Source organism: Leptopilina boulardi, unplaced genomic scaffold (genome assembly GCF_019393585.1).
Source record: "Leptopilina boulardi isolate dan_hultmark-lab unplaced genomic scaffold, ZJU_Lbou_2.1 LbouV2_266, whole genome shotgun sequence".
Lineage (NCBI taxonomy): Eukaryota > Metazoa > Arthropoda > Insecta > Hymenoptera > Figitidae > Leptopilina > Leptopilina boulardi.
In genome coordinates, this window is record NW_026137825.1 from 819896 (window position 1) to 833842 (window position 13947).

The window sequence follows — 13947 nt, forward strand, 5'->3', positions numbered from 1 at the left end:
ACAAATGGCGAGAAAGATACCAATTTTCCCACAAACCAAAGTTTCCATTCGCTATTTGTCATAATTGTCATCAAGTACGATTTTATCACCATTTTGAGATGTTTCCCTGTTCCCTCATATGTATTTTCCCCAATTATTCATTATCTAGTATGAAACACTTGCTTTCAGCTACTGAATCCAATACGACACTAATGTCACTCATTGAATTTCTTCTTTTTCTTCCACTTCTTTCGAATTTTATTTTATTTTGGGGAAAAAGGTTCCCATTGTCCCCACTCTCAATGAGAGAAGGGACTTTACGTTAAAAAAAATTTTAGGTTATGTTTGTAATTTATAAAAGTACTTGCAGAGAATTAATTTTTAATACAAAAAGTTTAAGTCTCTATTACATTGGCAATAAATCAAAACAAAACTAATTTTGATTTTATACTTAATGAAAAAGAAACTTTTTATCAAGGTAAAACTATTACTAAACCTAACCTAAAATTTGATGTAAGCTCCCTTCTCTCGTGGAGCGTTATATATTTTTTTAATAATCTACGAATTACCGACAGGTGTTTTATAACTATAGGTGAATAATAATAATCATAATAATATAAATTTTTAAATATGCAAAAATTGAAGGATTTTTTTTTTGTTAAAAATCGGAAATATATATAGGAGTCATTGCAGATGATCGATTGCTTTGCACCATACCCCCATAATCACCATTTTGAGATGTTTTCCTGTTCCCTCATATGTATATTCCCCAATTATTCATTATCTAGTATGAAACACTTGCTTTCAGCCACTGAATCCAATGTCACTCATTGAATTTCTTCTTTTTCTTCCTCTTCTTTCGAATTTTATTTTTTTGGGGAAAAATGTTCCCATTGTCCCCACTCTCAACAAGAGAAAGGACTTTACGTTAAAAAAATTTTTAGGTTATGTTTGTAATTTATAAAAGTACTTAGAGAATTAATTTTTAATACAAAAAGTTTAAGTCTCTATTACATTGGCAAAAAATCCAACAAAAATTAATTTTGATTTTATACCTAATGAAAAAGAAACTTTTTATCAAGGTAAAACTATTACTAAACCTAACCTAAAATTTGATGTAAGCTCCCTTCTCTCGTGGAGCGTTATATATTTTTTTAATAATCTACGAATTACCGACAGGTGTTTTATAACTATAGGTGAATAATAATAATGATAATAATATAAATTTTTAAATATGCAAAAATTGAAGGATTTTTTTTTGTTAAAAATCGGAAATATATATAGGAGTCATTGCAGATGATCGATTGCTTTGCACCATCCCCCCATAATCACCATTTTGAGATGTTTCCCTGTTCCCTCATATGTATTTTCCCCAATTATTCATTATCTAGTATGAAACACTTGCTTTCAGCCACTGAATCCAATACGACACTAATGTCACTCATTGAATTTCTTCTTTTTCTTCCTCTTCTTTCGAATTTTATTTTTTTTTTTGGGAAAAAGGTTCCCATTGTCCCCACTTTCAACGAGAGAAAGAACTTTACGTTAAAAATTTTTTTAGGTTATGTTTGTAATTTATAAAAGTACTTGCAGAGAATTAATTTTTAATACAAAAAGTTTAAGTCTCTATTACATTGGCAAAAAATCCAACAAAAACTAATTTTGATTTTACCTAATGAAAAAGAAACTTTTTATCAAGGTAAAACTATTATTAAATCTAACCTAAAATTTGTTTCGAAGTAAGCTCCCTTCTTTCGTGGAGCGTTACATAGTTTTTAATAATCTACGAATTACCGACAGGTGTTTTATAGCTATAGGTGTATAATAATAATAATGATAATAATATAAATTTTTAAATATGCGAAAATTGAAGGATTTTTTTTTTTTTTTTGTTAAAAATTGGAAATATATATAGGAGTCATTGCAGATGATCGATTGCTTTGCACCATCCCCCCATATTATACAAGCTCTGCATCGTTAGAAAATCACCTCGGAATATATAGAGTGCTTTCCTAACGACTCTCTATTCAGACAAGCTGTTACTATACGAAATCACCGTTTTGTCTCGCAATGCCTCTTGGCAAAGCACAGTGTCTTTTAATGGAAATCACTTTAAATATGCTTCAAAAGGTTTGACTCGACTTTTTCTTTTTTTTTTTTTCAAGAAAAAAAAGAACATAAAATAACGTACTATTTTCCTATTTATTGTCAAAATGTTTGGAATTATATTTTCAATATAAAATTAATTACAAATAATTTAATTTTATAAATTATAATAATTGAACATATAAAATTTATTTATATTGAATTTATAAATTATTTTAATTTAAATCAATGACAGGATAGGTACATTAAAATTCTATTAAACTATTCAAAAAAAAAAAACGAATATTCTTAGTTTTTAATATTTTAAAAGAATTTAAATTTTTTAAAAATAATTTTAATAAATATATCCTGTCATTGATTTATTATAATAATAATTTAATTTAATTAATATAAAGTATAACAATTAAAAATATGTAATTTGAATTTATTTTTAATGAACACTGTTTTATTATTAATAATATAATTATTATTTAATCAGACAGAGTACTTTATTTGTAACTTTAAAGTAAAATACTCTTTTTCTCTTGGTTTATAAATTATAAATGAGAGGCCTACAATGTAGAGCGTTTGAATGGCGAATTCTAAAAATATTCAGAACATCAGCACAGCAGTAACCTTCCTCGGTTGACAGCCCTTATGAAAAATTGATGCCAAAGCAGAAGCTCCGCGTACATTTCCTACTTTATTATTAACGTCAATCCGTGTAATAATCTCCACTAGATGTATATATCTATATATATATATGTATACGTGTAAGTTTTATTACACAACTGTAATATTGTCAGAGAGGGAAGATATTAATAAAAATCCTTCAATTTTTAATTTAAAAAAATTGTTAACTCTTATGTAAGCTTTATTATTATTTATGTGTACTATTGGAAGGCGATAAATCTTAAAATTTTATGGTTATGCTTTCTGATTTTCAAAAATCTATTAAATTTTATCCCTACGGAACTATGAAACTATTATAGTGACCTTACTTATCGACAGTAGTATTAGGAAAGTTCTACTATATTGCCTGTCGATAAGTAAAAAATCTAATTAAAAAACAGAACAAGTAGTAAATTTACTTACCGACAGTGTTATACTAAGCATAGATCTACTATATCGACTGTCGGTAATTCAGAAATCTATTTTTGAAAAATAGAACTTATCAATAGTAGTATTAAGCATAATTCTGTTTCGCCTGACGGTAATTCAGAAATCTATTTAAAAAATAATATAAGTAGCGATCTAACTTACCGACAGTAGTACTAATATAGTTCTACTATTTCGCCTGTCGGTAATTGAGAAATCTATTTAAAAAATAAAACAAATAGCGAACTTACTTATCGACAGCAGTAAACTAAACATAGATCTACTATTTCGACACATAGTAAGAAGTAACAATAAAAGAGTAGAGTAACTTATCAACTGTATTACTAATCATAGATCTATTATTTCGTCTGTCGGTAAAACAGATTCATATTTTTAAAAAATAAATAGCTAAGTTACCGACAGTAGTACTAATAAAGTTATACTTATTCGTCTGTCGGTAAAACAGATTTGTATTTTAAAAAAATAAATAGCAAATTTACTTAGTAGTACTACTTACTTTACTTTACTTTACATTTACTTAGAATCTACTATTTCGTCTGTTGGTAAAACAGTTTCATATTTTTAAAAAATAAATAGCAAACTTACCGACAGTAGTACTAATAAAGTTATACTTTTTCGTCTGTCGGTAAAACAGATTTGTATTTAAAAAAAAATAAATAGCAAATTTACTTAGTAGTACTGATCATAGATCTACTATTTCGCCTGTCGGTAAAACAGATTTCTATTCTTAAAAATACAATTTATATAAAATTTACCTATCAATACTAGGCATAGATCTACTATTTCGACTGTCGGTAAAACAGAAACCACTTTTAAAATTTTTCCTAAAATACGAAAACAAACAGTAAAGCCATTTAATTTAGACATTAAATAATATAATTACATAAAAAAATCTTTTTAATATCTATTAAAGTATGCTAGTAAAAAAGAGGGAAATTTTTTTACGATACATATATGTACGTATATATATATAAAACAGAATAGTCGATTACGCGATGATAACATCTGTATCAAGTTTAGTATACTCTTTTTTTTCGATGTCCCTCGCGTTAAAGCAATCTTAAATCGATGAAAAGAGTCTTTTGAAAAGTAAGTGCATTATGTATAGATCAAAAGGATTCGCAGTGGAGAAAAGGGTCTTTTGTGGGAAAAGATATAGGAAAGGGTCGCGTCGTCGTTGTCAGTCGGTTCTCCAAAGGCATCTTTAATATGAACTCGCACTCTCGATGCACTCGACTGCTGGGCTATTGATTCTTTTGGCCCGACACAGTTAACTGTCTGTGTTGCCCTCCCTTCCTCCTTAAACCTTTGCCACCCTCATCCTAACTCTCACCCTTCTCAAGCCATACTCACCTCACGTGAGATTCCATCAGGTTTTTTTTACTCTCACGCGCGCCCTCTCTCTCTCTCTCTCTCTCTTGAGAAAGAGAGAGGTTAATGATCGTTATTATCGTCATCCTTCAAGTCCTGAATCGAAAGGACGGATGCTTCTTCGATATATGTATACTATATATATATATATATTCATCCCCTTATATTCATTCGAGGCAAAGAGTGGTTCGATGGATCGGAAATAAGTCGCGTGACTCTGCCTTTTTTTGTCACTTTTTTCTACATATATATATACGTGTGTGGCCTCTGGCACATTTGAGAAAATCAAGCAGGGTGAAGATAATGATGTGTGCGAAAAAAAGGGAAAAGTCTCCTAATCTAGCAACTGTAATGATTGTCGACATTATATAAACATGAAATAAAGTAGTTTATCATTTTTTTTTGCGAGGGTTACTTCTTTTTTGTCTTTTTTTTTGCTTTTTATTGGATATTATGATTGATTGTAGAGATGCTACTTTCCCTTTTATAATTTTGATGTACTTACAAAACAATTATTTTTAAAAAATCGTATTTTTCGAGGGGTTTTCATTTATCCGTTAATTTTCTCGAATACCGTAGGTAATTATTTTAAAATTTTTAATAGCATTCGATTATTTGAGGTCTAAGAGAAGTGCCACAACTATTTTTTTCCCGAAATTTGAAAAAAAATTTGGTAGAATTTGACATTACCGACTGTCGGTAATGTTTTGTTGAAACATTCGATTCTTTAAAAAAGAAATTGTAGCTAATTGAAGTTTGATAATTCACTTTCTAGTATTCGATATGCTTATGAGAAAACAATTGAGCTGCCGGATCAAAGAAGGGCAACCATTTGAATCACATTATAGTTATGTGCCCTTCTTTTATCCGGCAGCTCAATTTAGACTGTTTTAAGAAAAAAAGAATTGGAATTAAAGGAGAGTAAAGTGTTTTTATTTAATAGCATTCAGTTATTTGAGGTCTAACAAAAATGCCACAACTATTTTTCCTCCCAAAACTGAAAAAAAATTCGGTAGAATTTGACATTACCGACCGTCGGTAATGTTTTGTTAAAACATTCGATTCTTAAAAAAAGAAATTGTAGCTAACTGAAAGTTAATTAATCACTTTCTAGTTTTCGATCTATGAAAAAATAATTTAAACTGTTTTTAAGGAAAAAAATTGAAATAAAAATGAGTAAAATATTTTTATTTAATAGCACTTCGTTATTTGAGGTCTAACAGAAATGCCACAACTATTTTTTTCCCGAAATTTAAAAAAAAATCGGTAGAATTTGACATTACCGACTGTCGGTAGTGTTTTACCGTCTGTCGGTATATTATTTTAAATTTTAAATTTTAAAATTAAATTTAAAAAATCGTGGAACCTAACAAAAAACAGTGTTTAATTATTCCTAACAGAGTTACCGATCGAGTACTCTGTAGATAACACTATACAAATTACTCGATCGATAATAAAAAAAAATCTTGTTTAACTTCTTTCTAAAAATAAATTTTTTTTTCTCTCTGCCTTTTTTTTAAACAAAACCGCGCGCGCATTGAAATTGGAAATATGGCGCGCGCTTTTACCACCCCTTCTCCTTTTTGGCTTTGCCACCATTCTCTCTCTCACCCTCCCTCCCCCCGCATCATCATCATCATCTTCTCCACCACCACCCCCCCCCTCTGTGTTTGATTCCAACAGTTCGCTACCCCTTCGTCTAACGATCGGCTGTCGGAAACTGCCGAAGGCACGGGAAACGAGCCGAGGGCGAATACACACGGTTCGCCAACTCTTAATTCGGGACGTCGCGACGTCGTGAACGTCCTTTCGACGACTGGATCGCGCGCGCCATCGTCTCTCCCTCTATAAATTCTCCACCTTCACCTTCACCCCCCAAACATCCCCCTATATTTTTCAAATAAATAAATAAAATAATAAAATAAAAAAAAATAGACAAAAAAAAAATTACCAAATGTCAGAAAATAATTTAACGTGCTTTATCTCAATTTACAAAATCTCAGGACATTGACATCCTTCCCTGTCTCTCTCTCTCATTTCTATTCTGGTAAAAAGTTGTTTTCTCTAAAAAAAAAAAAAAATTCGATTTGAAAGAATTTTTAATTTTTTGGTTCCGCCCGGACGAATTTTTTTTTTTTTTTATATATATGCCCAGCCGGAAGTGTATTCGCGAGTTTAGTTCCAAGTTTCCTTCTCTTCACGCACGCGAGAGTCGACTCCCAGGACCGCGTCGACTCCTTCCTTCAGGAATCGTTGTTTAAGTAAAACGGGATATATATATATACGCATATTTTGTCTACTACCCTTATACATATAGTATGGAAATACCTTGATCGATTTTTTACAAAAAAAAAAAAAAAAGAAATTTGTCCAATTTTTTTCATTTTCTTATTTTTTGGAGAAAATCTAAGTTTTAGTGGTGAAAATAATAAAAAATAATAATTATTCGACACGAGCTCTTTTCCAAATGAAGGGTAAAGGACCTTTGAACCGTGGCGTGAAAACGAGCATGGAGGAAGAACGGGATTTTGTGTGAAAGTGCCCTCGACCAACAACGAAGTGATATGGTGGTTCATGAACCGAATCCCGGCATTTAATGAACATGCGAGTAAGGAGGATTATTTATTTTGTGCCCTGGGGTTAAAGAAAAAAGTTTTTTTGTGCCCCCCCCTTTTCTATGTATATATGTAATATTCTTTTATCTCGCCCGGGAATTTTTGAGGTTGAAATTATTATTATTATTACTACTACTACTACTATTATTATTATTATTATTATTATTACTATTTCTATTATTTTTATTATTATTTTATTATTATTTTATTATTATTATTATTATTATTATTATTATAATTATTATTATTGTTATTATTATATCGATGATATAAAAATTACGTTGGTGAAAAAAAGGTTTTTTTTTTGCTTGAAGATAATTTGTAAAAATGGAAAATTTTTTCTTCTATTTAAAAATATTTTAATACATTATTTACACTGCAAATATATACAAAAATAAAAAAAAAGATATTTTGTTTCAGAGCTAAATTAATAAATATTATTTTGTTTTCAAAACTAAATTATTATTGGATTACAATAAATTTTATATTAATTTGGATTTAAATAAATTTTTTTCTTTTATAGATTTGGATTAAAATAAATAAATATATTTAATTCGATTGAGATAAATTTTATTTGGTTTAAATATATATAAATTCTTTTTTCAATTTGAATAAAAATTTTATATTAACTTGAATTTTAAAAATAAATTTTATTGGCTTGAAATAAATTTTAGATTAATTTTCATTTTTAAACTCAGACAAATATAGTATATATATATATAATTGTTTCCGAACCTACTAATTTATTTATTTGTTGCAAAAATGTATATATTCTTTTTTCCTTTAAATAAAAAATTTATTTGAGCCAAAGAAAAATTTATTTATAAATAAAATTTTTATTTATGTCAAATAAATAAATTAGTAAATTCTGAGAGATAAATATACGTTTATTTAATGTAAATATAATTTATTTGGTTCAAATAAATATATTTATTCGATTCATGAATCATTAGTAATAATATCACGTTAATTAAATATATCTAATTCAAAGTAAATAATATTAATATATTATAATAATTGTAATAATATATTATAATTATATATAATAAGAATAAAAATTAAGGGAAATAGTAAAAATAATAAAGAAAACCTTAAGAATTTATAGAAATGAAAAAATATGTTAAAATCGACGAAATCGTGCGCAATACAATCAGAGAATAAAAATAATGAAATTAGCGTTTTTAGAAAGCAAGTGACAAAATTTATATTCTTTGAATGAAAATTTTTACAAGTCGGTTAAAATTAAATCTTTGTAATTTTTTTTTTTTTTTTTTTTAAGCTACCCTAACAATGTCTAAAGAGGTTTTCTCTCTTCCCTCGAGACGTTTCAATTATTAAAATTTCTCTTTCTCTCCCTCGCTCTCACTGCCTGACCGTACGCGACATTCTCTACTTGCCAGTCACTTTTAGCGCCACGCCACTTCTTTGCTTTTAGTTAAAATTTCATTCCTCAAAGCGCGCAAAATCGCTAAACGTACGTACATCACCTAAAATCTAATGGATCTTGCGGCCTAATAAATTCTTAACGAATTTCAAAACAAAAAAAAAAGAAAACAAAAAGAAAAGTAAAAAAATAAATCCCCTCAAATTGACGCTAATTTAATTCTCAAAAGAAAAAAGAATGCAAAAAAGTTCGGTTTTTGGGTAAGAATTTATTAAATTAAAAAAAAAAATATTTTAAAGATAAATTTAATAAGATAATTTATTTTTTTATTTATGTTAATGGATTTACAAAAAAGATGACCTTTTACTAAAAAAAAAAAATAAATAAAAATAAAAACTAAATATACTCTTTAAATTTGAATTGGTAAAAATGTTTACTAATTTGAATTAGTGACTCACTTTTTGCTTTTGAATTAGTAAAATTTTACTAATTATTAGTATCTTTTACTAACAATTAGTAAAATTTAACTAATTCCAAAACAAAATGTGAGTCACTAATTTCAATTAGTAAACATTTTTACTAATTCAGATTTAGAGAGTAAGAGAACAAAATATAATTATAATATTAATAAAACAAATAAAAATAAAAATAATATTTTAAATGAAAAAGTATTTCTTTTTGCTTTTAATTGTTTATATTTTTATTTTATTTTATTTTATTTTACTAAAAGTTTAAATTTATTTATAATAAAGAAATAATATTGTTAATAAACAAATAAAAATAAAAATAATAATACTAAATAATATTTTAAATGAAAAAAAATATTTCTTTTTGCTTTTAATTGTTTATCTTTTTGTTTTATATAATTTTACCAAAAGTTTAAATTTATTTATAATAAAGAAATAATATTTTTAATTTTAAATCAGACAAATTTAAAAAAAATGTCTAAACTGATTCAGTACACCGCATATAAATAATAAAGATAGTGAAAAATTATATAAATGTAGGGACATTTTTTTTTGCATTCTTTTTTTTTCCTTTTTTTGAATAAGTGAGGAATTTATTTTTTCCCTGCCCACGGAAGTTATTTTTTCGAAAAGTTTTGAATGTGCTTTTTATCAGTATAAAGTCACGTTTCAGTGCTTGACGCTTGTATATATATATATATATATATATATATATATATATATATATATATATATATATATATATATATATATATATATATACACGAGAGGCAAATATATAAATGGGGAGAAAGCTCAAGTTTCTCCTCCGGTGAGAAATTAGTGAATTAAATCATTCATGAAACACGAAAGAACTTTGATTTGAAAAATAAAGTACTCCATTTATAAAAAAAAATAAAAATAAAAAATTTCTTTTTATATATAAATGGAACGTGTACAATTTTTTATGTGCTTGTTTTTTAAAAAATTATTTTCCATAATCGATGCTTATATTTTATTTTAACTTTTATAATTGAAACTCGAAAACTTATATTTATATGGAACAATATTCGAAAGCTTTATTATATTCATATAATAGTTTTTCATTATTTCATTTTTAATTATTATTTCAACTTGTTTTTTTATTACTTCGTGTTTTTTTCCACTGTTTATTATTTAACACAGCATTTCACTTTATTTTTTTTTCTGTTTTATCGGATTTTTTTGTTACATGATTTTTTTTTCATTATTTCTATTATCAAATCATTTTTTCATTTTTCTTTTCTATACCTTTTTTTCAATTATATATTTTATTATTTTTTTATTATTTTTAATTCACTTACTTTTTTTTTTATTGTTTAATATAAACGAAATAATATATGGACATGATGAAAAAATAAATTTGAACATTTAATTTAAAAATTAATTTGAAAATTAATTAAAAAAAAAAAAAGAAAATATCGTTTAATTAACAAAAAAAAAAAGAAACTAATATAGTAAAAAATATTGAAAAAAAGTCGCTTTTTTAATGGAAAAAAAAGTGATGTAACAAAAAAGACGTCAACTGACATTTTATATACCACTGTGTATAAATATTTTAATCTTCGAAATTCGTTTTTCTGTATTAAACATATAAATCATATCAACATTGACATATTGCAGAATTATTATTTGGCGTAAAATCAATCAGGCATGAAATATTGATCAACTTTTTCAGACATAAGTAACCAAAAAAAAAAAAAAAAAAAAAAGATTTAAAAGATTCAAAAGACTTTTGATTTTTCCGACACATCAGTATTTGCGTTTCAATTTTATAATTTTCTTTTTTTGAAATTAAAATTAAATTGCATTTAAATCAAAATTAAAAGTTCTTATACATACACAGAAAATTAAAAGGCATTAAAATAAGCTACAACGCTTATTATTTTAATCCAATTTTGCTTATTTTAATACCAAAATGGATTAAAATAAGAAAAATTGGATTAAAATAATAAGCGTTCCAACTTATTTTTATGCCTTTTAATTTTCTGTGTAGGAAACGATTCAGGTAACATAATCTATTAATGTTTTTAGGTTATATATTATACCTAAATCGTTTCGTATGTAAAAAAAAACTTTTAATTTTGATTTAAATGCAATTTCTAATTTTGTTTAAAATTTTCCAAATAAAATTATTTAATATTTTACCAGAGGATTTTCAAAATTTAATTAAAAAAAATTTTTTTTTTCAAAATCCTTGCTTTCATATAGATATATAAATACATCGATAGCAAATAAAAATATATTAAAAAGATTCAAAAGAATTTTTGGAAACTATTTACGCGCGTGTCTCTGTTATACTTTTTTTTACGAGATTTATTTATCTCGTCTCTTTTTTTTCCGTGAACGTTATTTTAAATAATTTATATATATATATATATATATATATATATATATGTATATTTTTTTTTTCGATATATATATATCGAAAAACCATAAAAATAACAGATTCAAATTATATTTCCGCGAAAGTATTGCAACAGATGCGAAAAAAAATGCCAGAGATGCAATTTGACACCGCTTTTTTCACCGCAATATTTTTTTTAATTGCAAACGCGTACAAAAGATGAAAGAATATTGTGTATATGAAAATGAGGCTTTTTTTTCATTTCACTTTTTTTTGTCACAAAAAAAAATATATAGTAATAATGTGTGGTGTTTTTGGATTTTCTCTCTCTCTCTCTTTTTCTTTCTCTATCTCAGCAATTTGATGACACATGACTCATAAATGAAATAACAGGGGGAAAAAAATCTTTTGGAAACTTAAGAGAGAGAGAGAAAAAAATAAATAAAAAAGAAAAGGAAAATAATTTTGGACGACAAAAAAAATTAAATCATATAATAAAAGAAAAATTTATGTATACTTAATTCAAATAATCGTTTATACTTGACTATATTATATCAAAATTAATATTTCCTTGCAGCAAATAATTTTTCAAAAAATTATTTGGCGATGCAAGTAATTATTTATTTAATAATAAAGTATAAACGATTATTTTCATATAAATTTTTTTTTTGCAGTTTTAATTAAATTTAAATTATACCTTACATATATATATATATAGAGAGAGAAAGATTTTATGTGAATAATTTCAAGGGAAAACGAGAGGAAACGAAAGCGTGGAATGACAATAAGATTTAAGATCAAAGTAGCGAAGGATCGCGACGAGCGAAGAATAGGTTGGCTCATGTTATGTGCGAACTGGATTTGAACCTTCAAGTCGGCCCCAGGAGAAGAGGATTTCGATCTGGAATGGCATTTGGAACACTGACAGTGTTTGCAGTGAGACTCGTCCTCAGCGCTTATATACTTGCTGTGGCCGTTTATGTCAACGCCACCGGCAACTGGGACAAGGACGACGACCTAGGTTCGATAAACTTCAATTATTATTATTATTATTTTTATTATTATTATTATCATTATTGTGGTTCTTGTATCTGGTATTCTTATATCTTTTTTATATTTGCCCCCCTGACCCCTGGTGGGAAAAGGATGTATTTAACCTAAGATTGAGGTTATGTTCGGTTTTTTTACTACGACCTTCGATTTTGAGGTTATGCCTCCTAATCTGCGATTTTCAATGTTAAGTTCTCTTTTCAACCTAAAAAGCACCTAAATTTGGAGGTTGTTCTCATTCCGTTGTGGGAATATAATCTAAAATAACCTAAATTTTGAGGTTATGTTACCTTCTTAACTTATATTTTAATAGGTTATAAAGTATAAGAGATATTCCAAAGTGAGAATATTTCTTACTTTAATACGTATATAATTTAGAATAATTCTTTAATATTGGTATTTATACTTTAAAACTAGAATATAATAAAATATTATTTTTTCTTATTCAATTGAAGAAAAAAAATTGTTTGTTTTTTCTTAAATATTAAAAATAATTCTTTTGTAGTTTAATATATGATAATATATACATATATAAGAATTGATTCGCTTAGTCTGACCAAAGAGATACCTTTTCCACTGACAGGCTCCCCTTTATCATGTCTGACCACAATGGGTCTTTTCTACTTATTGTTATGGAATAGTAGAAATATCATTTTTAAAACAGCTTATAACATCTTTCTCTCGAATGTATAAAAGCAAAGTAGATGAAAAAGGGGAAGTAAAAAATAATAATTATTCTAGTCTCTAATTTACATATAGCTCCCTTGTGGAAAAAATTTCTTGGTAAACTACAATCAAGATAGTAACTGTATAGTAAACGTCTCGTGTAACTGATCACGTAAAGTTGTACAGATACTGTCTTAAAATCTTTAATCACTGTATAAACGTCATTAACTCTTTTTTATTGAAAAACCTTCAGTCTAGTAAAACTATTCTAATTCTATTCTAAAACTATTCTGAACCTTTTCTAAAACTATTTTAAATCTATTCTCAAACAATTCTAAAACTATTTTAAAACTATTCTAAAACTATTCTAAAACTATTTTAAATCTATTCTCAACCTATTCTAAAACTATACTAAACCTATTCTTTCACTACCATCTTTCTAACCTTTCTAACTAATCTAAAAACACTACATAGTTTCCATATAGTTAAAGTATTTAGAAACTTTCACATTTGTAGCGTTACATTCCTGCCTAGTTTCGGTATAGTTCAGCTATACACTAACTATAAATAAAATAGTTTAACTGTATAAAGAAACATCAAATATTTTCATACCGAATGGGTCACGAATAGTACACTTTTAAAAAATTTTACTTAACCAATTTTTATTCTACTATCTTAACTAACGATTCTTATTTAAAAAAATAAAAAAGCTACCTCATCAAAAATTTTGACATTCGATTTTCTTTTTTTTCTTTAAAATAAAGTTGTAACATGTCATATATAGAGAGATATGAATTGGAAAAAAAACACGATGAAAAACAAGGAAATTTTTCGAGAAACAAGTTG

At 26.3% G+C, this 13947-nt stretch overlaps 1 protein-coding gene across 3 annotated transcripts in view; it reads left to right on the plus strand.

The window, feature by feature from the left end:
- Window positions 1-13947, plus strand: part of LOC127281343 (B-cell receptor CD22-like) — a 42133-nt gene that overhangs the window by 1422 nt on the left and 26764 nt on the right. For 2 of the 3 annotated variants that reach the window (XR_007842997.1, XM_051305020.1), the window contains exons 1-2: window positions 6296-7162; window positions 12136-12406. Coding sequence is in view for 2 of the 3 variants with exons in the window: in XM_051305020.1 (XP_051160977.1) it covers window positions 12232-12406 (175 nt within the window). In the remaining variant the exon portion in view is untranslated. Of the gene's footprint in view, window positions 1-6295; window positions 7163-12135; window positions 12407-13947 lie in introns of those variants that run through there. The other variant, XM_051305021.1, reaches the window with a different exon arrangement.